This window comes from Pristiophorus japonicus, chromosome 3, assembly GCF_044704955.1.
Source record: "Pristiophorus japonicus isolate sPriJap1 chromosome 3, sPriJap1.hap1, whole genome shotgun sequence".
Classification (NCBI taxonomy): Eukaryota; Metazoa; Chordata; class Chondrichthyes; family Pristiophoridae; genus Pristiophorus; species Pristiophorus japonicus.
In genome coordinates, this window is record NC_091979.1 from 269,755,196 (window position 1) to 269,774,013 (window position 18,818).

The window sequence follows — 18,818 nt, forward strand, 5'->3', positions numbered from 1 at the left end:
TGGAGATATTACGCTCAATTCCTTCATCTAAATCGTTAATGTATATTGTAAAGAGCTGGGGTCCCAGCACCGAGTCTTGTGGCACTCCACTAGTCACTGCCTGCCATTCTGAAAAGGACCCGTTAATCCTGACACTCTGCTTCCTGTCTGCCAACCAGCTTACTATCCACGTCAGTACATTACCCCCAATACCATGTGCTTTGATTTTGCACACCAATCTCTTGTGCGAGACCTTGTCAAAAGCCTTTTGAAAGTCCAAATACACCACATCCACTGGTTCTCCCTTGTCCACTCTGCTGTTACATCCTCAAAAAATTCCAGAAGATTCGTCAAGCATAATTTCCCTTTCATAAATCCATGCTGACTTGGACCGATCCTGTCACTGCTTTCTAAATGCGCTGCTATGATTGATTCCAACATTTTCCCCACTACTGCTGTCAGGCTAATCAGTCTATAACTACCTGTTTTCTCTCTCCCTACTTTTTTAAAAAGTGGGGTTACATTAGCTATCCTCCGGTCCATAGGAACTGATCCAGAGTCGATAGTCTGTTGGAAAATGATCACCAATGCATCCCCTATTTCTAGGGCCACTTCCTTAAGTACTCTGGGATGCAGACTATCAGGCCCTGGGGATTTATCGGCCTTCAATTCCATCAATTTCCCTAACACAAGTTCCTGATTAATAAGGATATCTTTCTGTTCCTCCTTCTCACTAGACCCACTAGACATTCGGAAGGTTATTTGTGCCTTCCTTCGTGAAGACACAACCAAAGTATTTGTTCAGTTGGTCTGCCATTTCTTTGTTCCCCATTATAAATTCACCTGAATCCGACTGCAAGGGACCTACTTCACTAATCACTAATCTTTTCCTCTTCACATATCCAAAGAAGCTTTTGCAGTCAGTTTTTAAATTCCCGGCAAGCTTCCTCTTGTACTCTATTTTCCCCCCTCTTAATTAAACCTTCCAATGCTGAATTCTAAATTTCTCCCAGTCCTCAGGTTTGCTGCTTTTTCTGGCCAATTTATATGCCTCTTCCTTGGATTTAACACTATCCTTAATTTCCCTTGTTAGCCACGGTTGAGCCACCTTCCCCATTTTATTTTTACTCCAGATAGGGATGTACAATTGTTGAAGTTCATCCATGTGATCTTTAAATGTTTGCCATTGCCTATCCACCGTCAACCCTTTAAGTATCCTTTGCCAGTCTATTCTAGCCAATTCACGCCTCATACCGTCGAAGTTACCTTTCCTTAAGTTCAGGACCCTAGTTTCCGAATTAACTGTGTCACTCTCCATCTTAATAAAGAATTCTACCATATTATGGTCACTCTTCCTCAAGGGGCCTCGCACAACAAGATTGCTAATTAGTCCCTTCTCATTACACATCACCCAGTCTAGGATGGCCAGCTGTCTAGTTGATTCCTCGACATATTGGTCCAGAAAACCATCCCTAATACACTCCAGGAAATCCTCCTCCACCGCTTTGCTACCAGTTAGGTTAGCCCAATCAATATGTAGATTAAAGTCGCCCACGATAACTGCTGTACCTTTATTGCACACATCCCTTATTTCTTGTTTGATGCTGTCCCCAACCTCACTACTACTTGTTTGGTGGTCTGTACACAACTCCCACTAGCTTTTTCTGCCCTTTGGTATTCTGCAGCTCCACCCATACCGATTCCACATCATCCAGGCTAATGTCCCTCCTTATTATTGCATTAATTTCCTCTTTAATCAGCAGTGCCACCCCGCCTCCTTTTCCTCTCTGTCTATCCTTCCTAAATGTTGAATACCCCTGGATGTTGAGTTCCCAGCTTTGGTCACCCTGGAGCCATGTCGCCGTGATGCCAATCACATCGTATCCGTTAACTGCTACCTGCGCAGTTAATTCATCCACCTTATTCCGAATACTCCTCACATTGAGGCACAGAGCCTTCAGGCTTGGCCTTTTAACACACTTTGCCCCTTTAGAGTTTTGCTGTAATGTGGCCCTTTTTGTTTTTGTTTTTTGCCTTGAGTTTCTCTGCCCTCCACTTTTACTCTTCTCCTTTCTGTCTTTTGCTTCTGTCTCCATTTTATTTCCCTCTGTCTCCCTGCATAGGTTCCCATCTCCCTGCCATAACTCCTGTGCAACAGCACTAGCAAACACTCCCCCTAGGACATTGATTCCGGTCCTGCCCAGGTGCAGACCTTCTGGTTTGTACTGGTCCCACCTCCCCCAGAACCGGTTCCAATTTGAATCCCTCCCTCTTGCACCACTCCTCAAGCCACGTATTCATCTGAGCTATCTTGTGATTCCTACTCTGACTAGCACGTGGCACTGGTAGCAATCCTGAGATTACTACTTTTGAGGTCCTACTTTTTAATTTAGCTCCTAGCTCCCTAAATTCGTCTCATAGGACCTCATCCTGTTTTTTTACCCATATCGTTGATACCTATATGCATGACAACAACTAGCTGTTCACCCTCCCTTTTCAGAATGTCCTACAGCCGCTCTGAGACATCCTTGACCCTAGCACCAGGGAGGCAACATACTATCCTGGAGTCTCGTTTGTGGCCGCAGAAACGCCTATCTATTCCCCTTACAATAGAATCCCCTACCACTATAACTCTCCCACTCTTTTTCCTGCCCTCCTGTGCAGCAGAGCCACCCACGGTGCCATGAACTTGGCTGCTGCTGCCCTCCCCTGATGAGTCATCACCTGCAACAGTACCCAAAGCGGTGTATCTGTTTTGCAGGGGGATGACCGCAGGGGACCCCTGCACTATCTTCCTTTCACTGCTCTTCCTGTTGGTCACCCATCCCCTATCTGGCTATGTATCCTTTACCTGCGGTAAAACCAACTCACTAAATGTGCTATTCACGTCATTCTCAGCATCGTGGATGCTCCAGAGTTCATCCACCCGCAGCTGCAGTGCCGCAATGCGGCCCGTCAGGAGCTGGAGGCGGATACACTTCCCGCACACGTAGTCGTCAGGGACACCAGAAGCGTCCTTGACTTTCCACATAGTACAGGAGGAGCACAACACGTGTCCGAGCTGTCCTGCCATGACTTAACCCTTAGATTAACTTAATTTGGCAACAACAATGCTAAAAGGTTACTTACTGATATAGAAAAGAAAAAGAAAAACTACTTACCAATCACCAGCCAATCACTTACCCCCTTGGCTGTGATGTCACCTTTCGATTTCTTTCTACTTTTTTGCCTCCCTGCTGCAGCTGCACCGGTAGGCCTCTCCAACTCCCCGGACTTTTATAGGCTGCCTCCTCGACGCACCCGCTCGAAGTCTCGCTGCCTCAGACTCCCCGGACTTTTATAGGCCGCCTCCTCGACGCACCCGCTCGAAGTCCCGCTGCCTCCGACTCCCCGGACTTTTATCGGCCGCCTCCTCGACGCACCCGCTCGAAGTCCCGCTGCCTCCGACTCCCCGGACTTTTATCGGCCGCCTCCTCGACGCACCCGCTCGAAGTTTGCAGCATACATTTATAGTACACAAGTTACTGTAACTTGGGTTTTTTGAGACAGTCATAAATCAATATAGACTATTCCAACGCTTGTATCACATCAATCGAGTTATCTTAATTCCTCCAAGCCTTGAGCCTCCCATTCCCATGGCAACTCCTATTTGGCCTTCATTCTCCCTATCGTCTCGTTCTGAACATAACGATGAGTAATTTTCCCAAGCTTCTAAATGAGCTAGCTGTCTCTAAAGATACCCGTGGTCAAGTATCCCATCATGCCGAGGTGAAGATCATCATCATCATCATAGGCAGTCCCTCGAAGCGAGGGTGACTTGCTTCCATGCCAAAAACGGATGAGTTCACAGGTGTTTCAATGAAGGACCTAGTATTCCAGATCCAGAACTACATCTTGAAGGGTGGAAGATGCCTGTGCATGGATTTTTTTTTAACGTGTGATGGCCGTTGCACACAACACGGGCTTGACCGAGCCAGGTCTTAGTCCAGGTGAAGAACCATACCATCTACAGCATTTATTTCAAAGATGCACTTTACTAACAATTCAAGCATTGCTATTATAATGTTAGCCTAGCCCCACTTGTTCCACTTCATGGGCTCAATTTTACCCAAAGCCGTTTTTTGGCATATTGCCAGAGTTACACCACAACTGCTCAATAAATAAATGTGGCAAGTTTCCCTGCTCTGCTTTTTTAAATTGGCTCCGTGCAGCCTGTCCTCTAGCCTCGGGAGAGGGGTGGAACCAAATGTCTGCGCCGATAAAACGATGCTGCCCCTTCTGCGCATGCGCGAAAAAAAAGGATGTTTTTGACATGATTCCTATGGGCGCGCATGCGCAGTACAGCTCCTGGTCTGCAATCGGCTATTTTTAAAGAGCCAGTTGTGTGTAAGAACTTTAATTCTCATAGGAAAAATCGGAGCTGCAATACAAGATGCAACGCGGCGCAAGGACCAAGAATTTCTTACAGGATGAAGTGGAAGCACTAGTTACTGTGATTGAGGGCAGATGGCAGGAGCTGGACACCAGCAGAAGTCACATAAAAGTTCCACCCAAAGAAATGGAGAAATACTGGAACCAACTTTCAGAAGATTACTGTGCAATGGTGACCACCCCGAGGTCTGGAGGCCAGTGCAAAAAGAAGTGGCAGGACCTTGGTCAAGTAGTTAGTGTAAGTAATATTTTCATTTATTCACAGGAATTGCAATTGTACATGTGACCATCTGTATATGACCCACCCAGCAGAAAGATGCCCTCTAAAAAGCTATATTTTCATCTTTGCAGAGCAAAGTGGCACACAACAAACGAGAAAGAACTTGGACAGCAGGAGGCCCGGCAAATCTGCACCCACTGACAACCTTGGAAGAGAGGGTTGCTGCTTTGATGGGTCCTGCCTGGAGAAAAGCAATCACCACTGCACAAGCTGGGCCCACACTTGAGGGAGAGGATAAGTCCTGCAAATTCCACAGTCTGTCTTTGCTAAATGTTAAGTACTGCGCTGGCTAACCAAGATTCGGTTCATGGGGATGTCTCTGTCAGCTACGCTTTGGTTGGTGCAATGTGCTATCATTCATTGTGGTCCTTCAAATCAGCCTGCTGCCTGCGCTGTGTGTGTCTACTCATGCTACTCTGCCCCCTCCTCTGCTGCTAACCATTTGTCTGTGTTCTGTTATATTTTGCAGAACTTGAGGCCAACCCTGACGATGCAGAAGAAGTTTCAGATGAGGACGAGCCTGAAGAAAACATCTTCCAATCCCACCTTCCAGACCAAGAGCATGGGGGTGAGGAGGAGGGGATGGATGAAGTCCCCACTGTTGTACTCACTTTGGAGGGGGTACTTGGCCCTTCTCTGAGTAGTGGTTTGAGTGATGGGACATTCCATGGTTTCCCACCATCCAAGGCTGTGGGTCCCAGTGGGATGCAGCGAGGCACACCCAGGGCCACACCGTCCCAGGCTACGGGTTCCAGTGGGATGCAGGAAGGCACACCCAGGGCCCCACCGTCCGAGGCTGCGGGTCCCACTGAGATGCTGGAGCCACATCCAGGGTGAGGAGGGGAAAGAGAGCTCGACCATGCTCTCCTGAGGTGCAGGATCTAACAGATGTGGTTCGGATGATGGCAATGAGTGCGGAGAGCATTGACCTTACCGATCACTCCTGGACACCATCAGTGGGGTGGGTGCTGAGGTATTGGGACTGTCAGGAGAAGTAACACACTCATGAGAGATGAGAACGTTGTCCGGGAACGTGAGGGAGGGAATATCGCAGGTAACTGATGTACTGTCATTGACCATGGGGGTGGGAATATTGCAGGTAGTTGACACACGTTTGCTCAATATGAGGGAGGGCATGTCACAGGTAGGTGAGAAACTGCCGGTGAACATGAGGGAGGGGATGTTGGAGGTAGTTGAGACACTTGTCAAGGCACATGAGGAAGGGAATGTTGGAGTTAGCTGCTGCAATAAGGGAATACACTCAGACCCCATGCTCATTGACAGAATCAACTGCCACTCCCTAGACCAGCCTCTGAAGAGGCCCAAGCCGGGCCTTCCATATTACCGGCGCATTACCCGAGATGTTCGAAAGAATAAGTTTGATAAGAAATGCTGCGCCCTTTGAATAAGGTGGAGGAGAGATGGGTGCAGCCTTTCTTTGCTGCTGTTGTTATTGTTGTTACTGTTGTAACTGTTCTCATGTTAAAAGTTTTTTGTAAGTTATGTAAATTTACAAGTTAGTAAAAGTTCGTAAGTGATCTTCGAGTTTGTAAGTGATCTTAAGTGAAAACTTTAAAGTTTGATACAAGAATGTTTATTAAAGTTAAGTGAAGTACAAACAAATGTTTGTTAAACTTTTGAATAAAATATATTTAAATTATAACTGAATCATTTCCATTATTTGTTCGACACAAATTATTAACATAACTTTTTGAAGTAAACAAGAATTATTTCCATCAATTATTCCATCAACACAACATTACGGAACAGGTCCAAACAGTAAACATGGTCCATGTGGAATAGTTGCCACTGAGCCTTCAGGCAACAAAGCGTTCATGGATGAGCTGCTGGCACAAGGCTCGAGCAATCGTTAAAGGGGCACGACGGCCCGTCCTCCTCCGCCGTCGTGCTCTGGGTTTAGGTAGTTGCGTGGCTTCCTTGTCGTCCTCCTCCTCCTCCTCCTCATCATCTGCATCTTCCTCATCATCATCAGCCACTGTCACCTCAGGTGGGTCTTCTACTACCAGCTGCTGCTGCCTCATGATGGCTAAGTTATGCAGCATGCAGCATACAACAGTGAACTGACCGACAATCTCAGGGGAGTATTGCAAGTAGCCTCCGGAATGGTCCAGGCATTGGAAATGCTGGTTCAAGATGCCAGCGGTCCTCTCTATGATGCTGCGCATTGCAATGTGCGACATGTTGTATTCCCGGTCAGCTTCCGTCCGGTTTACAAGTCGGGGCGACATGAGCCAGGTGGCAAGGCTGTACCCTTCTGGCTGCTGCTGAAACATGGCAGTTCTCGCGCTCTCGCGTAGAATGAACGCATCATGGGTGCTCCCAGGGTATCTTACATCAACTGACATGATGCAATACATGTCGTCACACACGAGCTGCATATTCATGGAGTGGAAGCCTTTTCTGTTCCTGTACATCTCTGAATCCTCCAAAGGTGCTCTCAAGTACAATCAATGCAACCCTGTACATTTGGGAAGCCAGCAATCTTGGAGAAGCCCACAGCCCTGTCACACATTTCCTGGGCGGTCATGGGGAATTTTATGTAGTCATTCCTCCCACCATATAGTGCAGCAATCACCTGCCAAATGCAGATATATGTTGCATGTTGAGAAATGGTGCACACATCCCCAATTGTAGCCTGGAACGATCCAGATGCATAGAATGAACGTGCAGCTTATAACCTTCACTTCAACTGACAAAGCAGTCCTCTTGACACTTCTCGGTTGCAGATCTGCTTTTACTAACTCTCAGATCTCAGTTACAATTTCTTTGCGGAAACGTAGCCTTCTGACACAGTCTGCATCACTCGGGTGTAGGTACGAACGCCTGTCTCGATATACCCGCTGTGGATAAGGCCTCCTGCCCTTCACCCTACGGGCTCTGAGGTTCCTCATGCGATGACGTCCAATCAATTGTGTCCTCTGCAGCACTATCATGTAAAAGGCTTGCACTAGGTATGGCATTGTCTGTATTGCCCCCATGCTTAAATTTTACCTTTGCAAGAAGCTCAAAACGGTAGGCAGGCAGGACAAGATTCTTTGTTCTCTCTCCCCACATGGTTTGTATGGACCACAACCAGGTCTGAGCAGGCATAGTGATCGGGAAACCCCACCCCCCAACCCCCTGGGCTACAGTTGATGCATAGTGTAGGCTTCTGATGCCTTCTGTATGCCTTCCTCAGCACTCTTTTCCCCCCCCCACCCACCCGGGCTTGATTTGATGGGTGGTGCAGGCTTCTGATGCCTTCCATATGGCATCCACAGCTCCCCTCCCATATGGGTTTGATTTGATGCGCAGTGCAGGCTTCTGATGCCTTCCGTATGTGTTCCACAGCTTCCCCCACCACCCCCTGCCCCCGGGCTTTTACACCCGAGGCCCTGTGTCCGGGCGCAGGACCGATTCTGCCGGCCGACACTCCGACCCTCGAGCCCTGTTTGCAGATGTTCGGTGGTGGCGTGTCAGTTGAAAAAAAATGAAAACTTAGAAAATTCCATCAAACTTCCTTTTACTGCGTTATAAGGTAAAAAAAAATCTTTTATGCATATTTAATTGTTCTTGACTCCCTCCAAAACTTTGCTGAAAAACAATGGCATCTTTCTGTGCCAATTTTGTCAATGCGCGCTGGTTTGTCTTAACTCATCAGAAGGTTGTTCGGGAGTGGTCATATACGCTGACCCAGGAGATTTTTTTGGGGGGCAAACTTACATAATTGACAAAAACTGGCACAGATATCAGGTTATGCCCTCTATGACGCAAAAAAACTAACTTAAAAAAATGGTAACTAACTGAATTACGCTGGCGCACATTCCTTGGGGAAACTTAAAATTTTTAACTTATGCCAAAAAAAGCGGTGTGCCAAAAAAAAGCGCAAATCACTGGGGGAAAATTGAGCCCCATATGCTTAACTAAACAGTTTTCTACCTTGACACCCAAGACAAATTTAAAGTCATTTTTAACAATTGCACATTTATATAAAAATATTCCATTTCATCATATAAATTTCTAATTATCATCTGAGATATAACAATTCTGTAATGCATCAACAATGCTGGTGAAATACAAGTCCATTGTCACTTTAGTTACTATGGATGCTTTTGGAAAGTTTTGAAAAGGTCACCAGGATTTCCCATTGCTGGCGGCCCAATGAACTGTTATTCACTTGAGGAGGAACACAGAATGGGCGCGGTTCTGCTCTGTTACTACTCCACCCACTTTAACACCCGTCCTATTTTCTGCCATCATCACTTCCAGTAACTGGGAGAAGCAGATGGATTAAAATGAGGCAGTAATGACAAGATAATGTTGCATGCCTCATTTTCCATCCTTTCTGCCTTGGTGTCAGTTCATTTGAGTAAAAGCCACGTCCAGATTTGTTAGGTGCAAAAGATAATTTACACAACCCAGCAGCTAAATTTTTCATTTTTGTTTTTTGCTGTCGCCAAACTACTTTTACATCTGACCATGCCATTTAGTGTGGGCCGGCCATTTTTCTGCTGCCCCACCCCCATTTCAATCCGAGCACTAAGGGTTTCCCGTTGGGAATTCTCATGTTTCAGCTGTGGCACAATGGGTAGCACACTTGCCTCTGAGTCAGAAGGTTGTGGGTTCAAGACCCGATCCAGGGATTTGAGCACATAAATCCAGGCTGACTCTCCAGTATAGTGCTGAGGGAATGCTGCACTTTCGGAGGTGCCGTCTTTCAGATGAGTTGTTAAACCGAGGTCCCGTATGTTCTCTCAGGTGGTTGTAAAAGATCCCATGGCACTATTTTGAAGAAGAGCATGGGAGTTATCCCCGGTCTCCTGGCCAATATTTATCCCTCAATCAACATAACAAAACAGATTATCTGGTCATTATCAGAATGTTGTTTATAGGAGTTTGCTGTGCACAAATTGGCTCCCGCGTTTCCCACATTACAGTGACTACACTCTAAAAGTACTTAATTGGCTGTAAAGTGCTTTGAGACGCCGGGTGGTCCTGAAAGGTGCTATATAAATGCAAAACTTTCCTTTTTGTAAGTAAAGGAGAAGAACCCCAGGCTGGTCTGGCCCCCCTGCAGGCACAAGACACACACCTGCTGAAACCATCATCATAGACAGTCCCCTGAAATAGAAGAAGACTTGCTTTCACTTCAAAAGTGAGTTCTCAGGTGACTGAACAGTCCAATATGGGAATTACAGTCTCTGTCACAGGTGGTACAGACAGTCATTGAAGGAAAGGGTGGGTGAGGAGTCTGGTTTGCCGCACGCTCCTTCTGCTGCCTACGCTTGTTTTCTGCATGCTCTCGGCGACAAGACTCGAGGTGCTCAGCACCCTCCCCTTAGGGCGATATTTGGCCAGGGACTCCCAGGTGTCGGTGGGGATGTTGCACTTTATCATGGAGGCTTTGAGGGTGTCCTTGAAACATTTTCTCTGCCCACCTGAGGCTCGCTTGCCATGTAGGAGTTCCAAGTAGAGCGCTTGCTTTGGGAGTCTTGTATCAGGCATGCGAACAATGTGGCCTGCCCAACGGAGCTGGCCGAGTATGGTCAGTGCTTTGATGCTGGGGATGTTGGCCTAATGGAGAACACTAACGTTGGTGCGTCTGTCCTCCCAGGGGATTTGCAGAATCTTGCGGAGACATCATTGGTATTTTTCCAGCGATTTGAGGTGTCTACTGTCTATGGCCCACGACTCTGAGCCATACAGGAGGGCGGGTATCATTACAGCCTTGTAGACCTTAAGCTTGTTGGCAGATTTGAGGGTCTGATCTTCAAACACTCTCTTCCTCAGGCGGCCGAAGACTGCGCTAGCGCACTGGAGGCGGTGTTGAACCTCGTCGTCTCTGTCTGCCCTTGCTGATAATAGGCTCCCGAGGTATGGAAAGTGGTTTACGATGTCCAGAGCACGCCGTGAATCTTGATGACTGGGGCCAGGTTGGTAGAGGACCTTTGTCTTACAGATGTTTAGCGTAAGGCCCATGCTTTCGTACGCCTTGGTGAAGATGTTGACGATGAATTGGAGTTCAGCCTCTGTGCGCAGGCGCAAGTGTCATCCGCATATTGTAGCTCGACGACAGAGGATGGGACGGTCTTGGATCTGGCCTCGAGGCGATGAAGGTTGAACGGGTTCCCACTGGTTCTATAGTTTAGTTTCACTCCAGCTTATTGAGTGTGAGGTGGAGCATTGCAGTGAGGAAGATCGAGAAGAGGGTTGACACAATGATACAGCCCTGTTTGACCCCGGTCTGGATGTGAATTGGGTCTGTGGTGGATCCATTGATCAGGATCACGGCTTGCATGTCGTCATGGAGCAGGCGGAGGATGGCGACAAACTTTTGGGGGCAGCCGAAATGGAGGAGGCCGCTCCATAGTCCCTTGTGGTTAACAGAGTAAGGTCAAAGAAGGGGTTGGTGCTGTTTCCTGCATTTCTCTTGTAGTTGTCACGCCGTAAAGATCATGTCCGTTGTGCCCCATAGGGGACGGAATCCGCACTATGACTCCGGGAGGAGCTTCTCAATCACAGGGAGAAGGCGGTTGAGGAGGACTCTAGAGACTTTCCCAGCGGCTGATAACAAAGAGATTCCTCTGTAGTTGCTGCAGTTGGACTTGTCACTTTTTTAAAAGATGGTCACAATTACTGCATCTCTGAGATCTCCCGACATGCTCTCCTTCCAGATAAGAGAGATGAGGTCATGCATTCATGCTAATAGTGCCTCTCCACCATATTTTCGTGCCTCAGCGGGGATTCCATCCACTCCTGATGCCTTGATGTTCTTGAGTTGACGGATGGCCTTTTCTACCTCATGCAGGGATGGGGTATTGCTGAGGTGGTGGTGGGTAGCATGCTGCGGGATGGAGTCGAAGATACTCATGTCAAAGGCAGGGTCTCGATTAAGGAGATCTTCAAAGTGCTCCTTCCAGCAGGTCCTGACTGCCTCGGTGTCCTTGTTGAGTGTCTCCCCGTTCTTGGCCAGCAGTGGGGTGGGGCCGTGGGTGCTTGGGCTGTAGTGGCCTTGACTGCGGTGAAGAATCCTCGTATATCATGGCTGTCGGCCAGCTGCTGAATCTCCTGTGCTTTCTCCATCCACCTTCTTTAGGTTGCGGGTTTTTTGCTGATCCTCAGCCTTAAGCCGTCTGTAAAGCTGCTTTGCTGCTCCCGAGTTGGGTTGTTTTAGGTTCAGAAATGCCATGCGCTTGCTATTTATTAACTCTTGGATCGCCTGGTCATTCTCATCAAACCAGTCCTGGTGTTTCTTGGTTGAGTGACTGAGCGTCTCTTTCCAGGCACTGGTTATGGTGGCCCGGAGGGCAGACCAAGAACTGTGGGCACTCTGCCTTTCGGGGTCATCAAGGGTCACCAGGTTAGCAGTGGTGCTGGCTGCATAGGGCTCTCTTAGCTGGGTCTTTGAGTGCCCCGGCGTTAATTTTTCTGCGGCACTGCTTCTGCTGCCGTTGCCGCTTTGGGGCTATATTGGTGTTGATGACAGATTAGGCGGTGGTCCGTCCAGTAGCTGTCGACTCCAGTCATGGCGCGGGTAATGCGCATGTCCTTACGATCCCTGGCTTGAACGATGACCGTAGTCGAGCAGGTGCCAGTGTTTGGAGCGAGCGTGTTGCCACGATGCCTTGTACTTGTCCCTCTGGCAGAACAAGGTGTTGGTGATGACAAGGTTGTGTTCCAGGCATTTTGTCAGGAGCAGGGTACCGCTGGAGAGATTTCCCTACCTCCTCTCTGCCGATCATGCCTCCCCAGAGGTCTGTGTCCTTACCGACCCTGGCGTTGAAGTCGCCGAGGAGGATTAGTTTGTAGGGATGCGGGACAGGGATTGTTCGAGGCTGGCGTAAAATCCCTCTTTGGCATCATCTGTTGCGTCAAGTGTTGGGGCGTACGCACTGATAACTGTCACACTGGTTCCGGGATAGGGTGAGTTGGAATGTCATGAGACGTTCGCTAATCCCGCAGGGGGAGTCTATGAGGCGGTCGACCAACTCATTCTTGATGGTGAAACCGACTCCGTGGAGGTGGCATTTTTCCTCTGGTTTGCCTTTCCAGAAGAAGGTGTAACCTCCACCTTGTTCTTTGAGCTGGTCTTCCCCTGCCCAAACCACACCGAAATAGACAGGCAGAGCTGCTTCTCCCTCCAGGGGCATCCTTTTACAAAGGAAGCCATCACTGACTTATGCCACGTGCTACAGCCCTGCGTATAGCCCTGTGCTGGAGGTACAGCATAGCTCCAGCACAGGCCACGTGCAGCTATCAAAAGTGGTTGGTGGCCTGTCTAAGCCGGAAGAGACAACCCTCTCCAGTCTGGCATTCCGGGCCTTAATGACAGCAGTATGAGCAACGAGACTCCCTGGTGCCTTTGTCACCTGTGCTACAGATATCGCTGGAAGTGCCACTTGCTCCTATGGTGGCTTGCAGTGTTGTTAAACCATCCACCAGTCTACTACGCATCCTGCAAGTAGGTTCAACCAATGTGCAGCCCCAATGCTTGTGGCTCTGCTAGCATCGTTCTTTTAAACCAGGATCCATAAACTCCAGATCCCCATGTTCTTCAGCCAAGGGGTGATGTCTTCTCACCTTCTGGCCAATAATATTTCTCGACTCATGTACCATCATCAACTGTTCAGATTTCTGCTTAGACTGTCATTCAGCGCGCTTCTCTTTGGGTCATTTCCTAACTGTTTGGGCTAACTGTGATCTGATGCTCGAGAAGGATAGAGTGAATGAAGGAGCATGCTGTGAAGTGCTGGTATCGTCAGGGGCTGAGGGAGCCTGTATGTTCTTGCCTCAGTACAATTAGAAGAGGAAAACAGTAAGAAAGATTAGAATGATCTCCAGAGGAGTGCAGCTCACTTCACTTTCAGTTGGAGTGACACGAGGGTTATAATATGGTTCATTGACCATAGGCTGGGTACATAGAAAATAGGTGCAGGAGCAGGCCATTCGGCCCTTCGAGCCTGCACCGCCATTCAATATGATCACGGCTGATCATGCAACTTCAGTACCCCACTCCTGCTTTCTCTCCATACCCTCTGATCCCTTAGCCGTAAGGGCCACATCTAACTCCCTTTTTGAATATATCCAACGAACTGGACTCAACAACTTTCTGTGGTAGAGAATTCCATAGGTTCACCACTCTCTGGGTGAAAAAGTTTCTCCTCATCTCGGTCCTATATGGCTTACCCCTTATCCTTAGACTGTGACCCCTGGTTCCGTACTTCCCCGACATCGCGAACATTCTTCCTGCATCTAACCTGTCCAGTCCCATCAAAATTTTATATGTTTCTATGAGATCCCCTCTCATTCTTCTAAATTCCAGTGAGTATAAGCCTAGCTGATCCATTCTTTCTTCATATGTCAGTCCTGCCATCCCAGGAATTAGTCTGGTGAACCTTCGCTGCACTCCCTCAATAGCAAGCATGTACTTGCTCAGATTAGGAGACCAAAACTGCACACAATACTCAAGATGTGCCCTGTACAACTGCAGTAAGACCTCCCTGGTCCTATACCCAAATCCTCTAGCTATGAAGGCCAGCATGCCATTTGCTTTCTTTACTGCCTGCTGTACCTGCATGCGTACCTTCAGTGACTGATGTACCATGACACCCAGGTCTCTTTGCACCTCCCCTTTTACTAATCTGTCACCATTCAGCTGATAATCTGCCTTCCTGTTTTTGCCACCAAAGTAGATAACCTCACACTTATCCACATTATACTGCATCTGCCGTGCATTTGCCCATTCACGTAACCTGTCCAAGTCACTCTGCAGCCTCTTAGCATCCTCCTCACAGCTCACACTGCCACCCAGCTTAGTGTCATCTGCAAACTTGGAGATATTACATTCAATTGCTTTGTCAAAATCATTAATATATATTGTAAATAGCTGGGGTCCCAACACTGAACCTTGCGGCATCCCACTAGTCACTGCCTGCCATTCTGAAAAGGACCCGTTTATTCCCACTCTTTGCTTCCTGTCTGTCAACCAGTTCTCTATCCACGTCAATACATTACCCCCAATACCATGTGCCTTAATTTTGCACACTAATTTCTCATGTGGGACCTTGTCAAAAGCCTTTTGAAAGTCCAAATACACCACATCCACTGGTTCTCCCTTATCCACTCTACTAGTTACATCCTCAAAAAACTCTAGAAGATTTGTCAAGCATAATTTCCCTTTCATAAATCCATGCTGACTTGAACCGATCCTGTCGCTGCTTTCCAAATGTGCTGCTATTACATCTTTAATAATTGATTCCAGCATTTTCCCCAGCATTTTCAAGCTAACCGGTCTATAATTCCATGTTTTCTCTCCCTCCTTTTTTAAAATGTGCGGTTACATTAGCTACCCTCCAATTCATAGAGTCCATGGAATTTTGGAAAATAACCACCAATGCATCTACTATTTGTAGGGCCACTTCCTTAAGTACTCTGGGATGCAGACTATCAGGCCCTGAGGATTTATCGGCCTTCAGTCCCTTCAATTTCCCTAACACCATTTCCTGACTAATAAGGATTTCCCTCAGTTCCTCCTTCCCGCTCGACCCTCGGTCCCCTAGTATTTTCGGGAGGTTATTCGTGTCTTCCTGAGTGAAGACAGAACCAAAATATTTGTTCATTTGGTCTGCCATTTCCTTGTTTCCCATTGTGAATTCACCTGCTTCTGACTGCAAGGGACCTACATTTGTCTTCACTAATCTTTTTCTCTTCACATAAGCTTTTGCAGTCAGTTTTTATGTTCCCTGCAAGCTTACTCTCATACTCTATTTTCCCCCTTCCAATTAAGCCCTTAGTCCTCCTCTGCTGAATTCTAAATTTCTCTCAGTCCTCAGGTTTGCTGCTTTTTCTGGCCAATTAATATGCCTCTTCCTTGGATTTAACTCTATCCTTAATTTTCCTTGTTAGCCACGGTTGAGCCACCTTTCCTGTTTTATTTTTACGCCAGACAGGGATGTACAATAGTTGTAATTCATCCATGTGATCTTTAAATGTCTGCCATTGCCTATCCACCATCAACCCTTCAAGTTTCATTCGCCAGTCTATCCTAGCCAAATCACGTCTCATACCATCGAAGTTTCCTTTCTTTAAGTTCAGGACCCTAGTCTTTGAATTAACTGTGTCGCTCTCCATCTTAATGAAGAATTCTACTGTATTATAGGTCAGTCTTCCCCAAGGGGCCACGCACGACCAGATTGCTAATTAATCCTCTCTCGTTACACAAGACCCAGTCTAGGATGGCCTGCTCTCTAGTTGGTTCCTCGACATATTGGTCTTGAAAACCATCCCTTATACACTCCAGGAAATCCTCCTCCACAGTATTGCTACCAGTTTGGTTAGCCCAATCAATATGTAGGTTAAAGTCACCCATGATAATTGCTGTATCCTTATTGCACGCGTCCCTTATTTCCTGTTTGATGCCATCCCCAACCTCCCTACTACTGTTTGATGGTCTGTACACAACCCCTACTAACATTTTCTGCCCTTTAGTGTTTCACAGCTCTACCCATATAGATTCCACATCTTCCAAGCTAATATCCTTCCTTACTATTGCGTTAACCTCTTTAACATTAACGCTACCCACGTCCTTTTCCTTCCTGTCTATCCTTCCAGAATATTGAATACCTCTGGATGTTGAGTTCCCAGCCTTGGTTACCCTGGAGCCATGTCTCCGTAATCCCAATTACATCATATCCGTTAACAGCTATCTGCGCAGTTACTTCGTCCACCTTATTGCGAATGCTCCTTGCATTGAGACTCGGAGCCTTCAGGCTTGTTTCTTTTAACTGTCCTTTTAGAATTATGTTGTAATGTGGCCCTTTTTGATTTTTGCCCTTAATTTCTCTGCCCTCCACTCTTGCTTTTCTTCTTCCTACCTTTTGCTTCGCCCTTTTTACTTCCCTCTGTCTCCCTGCATAGGTTCCCATCCCCCTGCCATATTAATTTAACCCTTCCCCAACAGCACTAGCAAACACTCCACCTAGGACATAGGATCCGGTCCTGCCCAAGTGCAGACCGTCCGGTTTGTACTGGTCCCACCTCCCCCGAACTGGTTCCATTGTCGCAGGAATTTGAATCCGTTCCCCTTGCACCATTCCTCAAGCCATGTATTCATCTGAGCTATCCTGCAATTCCTACTCTGATTAGCACATGGCACTGGTAGCAGTCCTGAGATAACTACCTTTGAGGTCCTTTTTAATGTAACTCCTAGCTCCCTAAATTCAGCTTGTAGGACCTAATCCCGTTTTTTACCTATATCGTTGGTACATATATGCACCATGACAGCCGGCTGTTCCCCCTCCCCCTCCAGAATGCGCTGCAGCCGCTCCGAGACATCCTTGATCCTTGCACCAGGGAGGCAGCATACTATCCTGGAGTCTCGTTTGCGGCCGCAGAAATGCCTATCTGTTCCCCTTACATTAGAATCCCCTACCACAATAGCTCTCCCACTCTTTTTTCTGCCCTCCTGTGCAGCAGAGCCACCCATTGTGCCACGAACTTGGCTGCTGCTGCCTTCCCCTAATGAGTCATCTCCCCCAACACTATCCAAAACAGTGTATCTGTTTTGTAGGGAGAAGTCCGCAGGGGACCTCTGCACTACCTTCCTTCCACTGCTCTGCCTGATGGTCACCCATTCCCTGTCTGCCTGAGTAACCTTTACCTGCGGTGTGACCAACTCACTAAACGTGCAATTCACGACATCCTCAGCATCGCGGATGCTCCAGAGTGAGTCCATGCGCAGCTCCAGTGCCGCAATGCGGTCTGTCAGGAGCTGCAGCTGGACAAACTTCCTGCACACTTAGTAGTCAGGGACACTGGTAGCATCCCTGACTTCCCACATAGCACAGGAGGAGCATGACACGAGTCTGGGCTCTCCTGCCATGACTTAACCCTTAAATGACTTAATTTGTCAACAATGCCAAAGGTTTCCAACTGATAAAATAAGAAAAAGATCAAATACTCACCAATCCACCAGCCAATCACTTACCCACTTGGCTGTGACGTCATACTTCAATTTATTTTTATTTCTTTGTTTACCTTCTGCCCCTGCCCCTGCACCAGCTAGCTCCTCGAACTCCTGGCTGCTCCTGTCGCTGCTCCCCAACGGTCATGCCCTTTTATGGGCCGCTCCTCAAACCCTCTTGGCTGCTCCTGTACAACAGAAGCACAATGACATGATGAACATTCAGTCAACACATGCTCTCCAGGATTAATAATACCTACTCCTCATACAGGATTAGAGATCTGAGGTTTGGGTGGAGGGTGTTCTCGAATTGATGGTGTATCGAAGTGAGCTGCACTCCTCTGGAGACCATTCTAATCTTTCTTACTGTTTTCCTCTTCTAATTGTACTGAGGCAAGAACATACAGGCTCCCTCAGCCCCTGACGATACCAGCACTTCACAGCATGCACCTTTATTCACACTCCTCGAGCATCAGATCACAGACAGCCCAAACAGGGAGTGACCCAAAGAGAAATGCGCTGGATGACAGTCTAAGCAGTCTTGAACATCTCTTTCAACTATTATGGGCTGTCTTCTCCTTGCAAAAAGAAAGCAAAAGGTGGGAATTGCCCTTTGCTCCTATGACATGCAGGCAACAACAGCATACAACAACAACAGCAACAACAACTTGTATTTATATAGTGCCTTTAACGTAGTGAAACATCCCAAGGTGCTTCACAGGAGTGTTATGAGACAAAAAAATTGACACTGAGCAGCATAAGGAGAAATTAGAGCAGATGACCAAAAGCTTGATCAAAGAGGTAGGTTTTAAGGAGCATCTTGAAGGAGGAAGGAGAGATAGAGAAGCGGAGAGGTTTAGGCAGGGAGTTCCAGAGCTTGGGGCTTAGGCAATAAAAGGCCATAATGGGTGTAATGACAGGACATTGCAAAAAGCAATTATGTTTCAGGTCAGGTATTTCTGGGATGAATGCAAGTAGGATGTGAATGAAGGAGCATTTCAGGTGCAGGCGTGGGGGCAAAGGGTACTGCAGTACCTTACCAGTTTTCATGGTAATTAATTCAGACATTTTGGCCGGGATTCTGCTCATCTCGGCGGCTCCGTGGCGGGCGACGTCAGTGGCAGGTCCTCACCCCACTGCTGGCTCCATCCCGCTGTCCAAATGATT

The 18,818-nt window shown here is 47.5% G+C and overlaps 1 protein-coding gene across 5 annotated transcripts in view; it reads left to right on the top strand.

The window, feature by feature from the left end:
• LOC139260284 (scavenger receptor cysteine-rich domain-containing protein DMBT1-like) overlaps positions 1–18,818 on the top strand; it is a 280,342-nt gene that overhangs the window by 10,790 nt on the left and 250,734 nt on the right. For 3 of the 5 annotated variants that reach the window (XM_070876707.1, XM_070876710.1, XM_070876711.1), the window contains exon 2: positions 10,481–10,623. The exons of the other annotated variants lie outside the window; for them this stretch is intronic. In XM_070876707.1, the coding sequence (XP_070732808.1) occupies positions 10,567–10,623 (57 nt within the window). In that variant the 5' untranslated portion in view covers positions 10,481–10,566. The remainder of the gene's footprint in view (positions 1–10,480; positions 10,624–18,818) is intronic. 5 annotated transcript variants of the gene reach the window in all.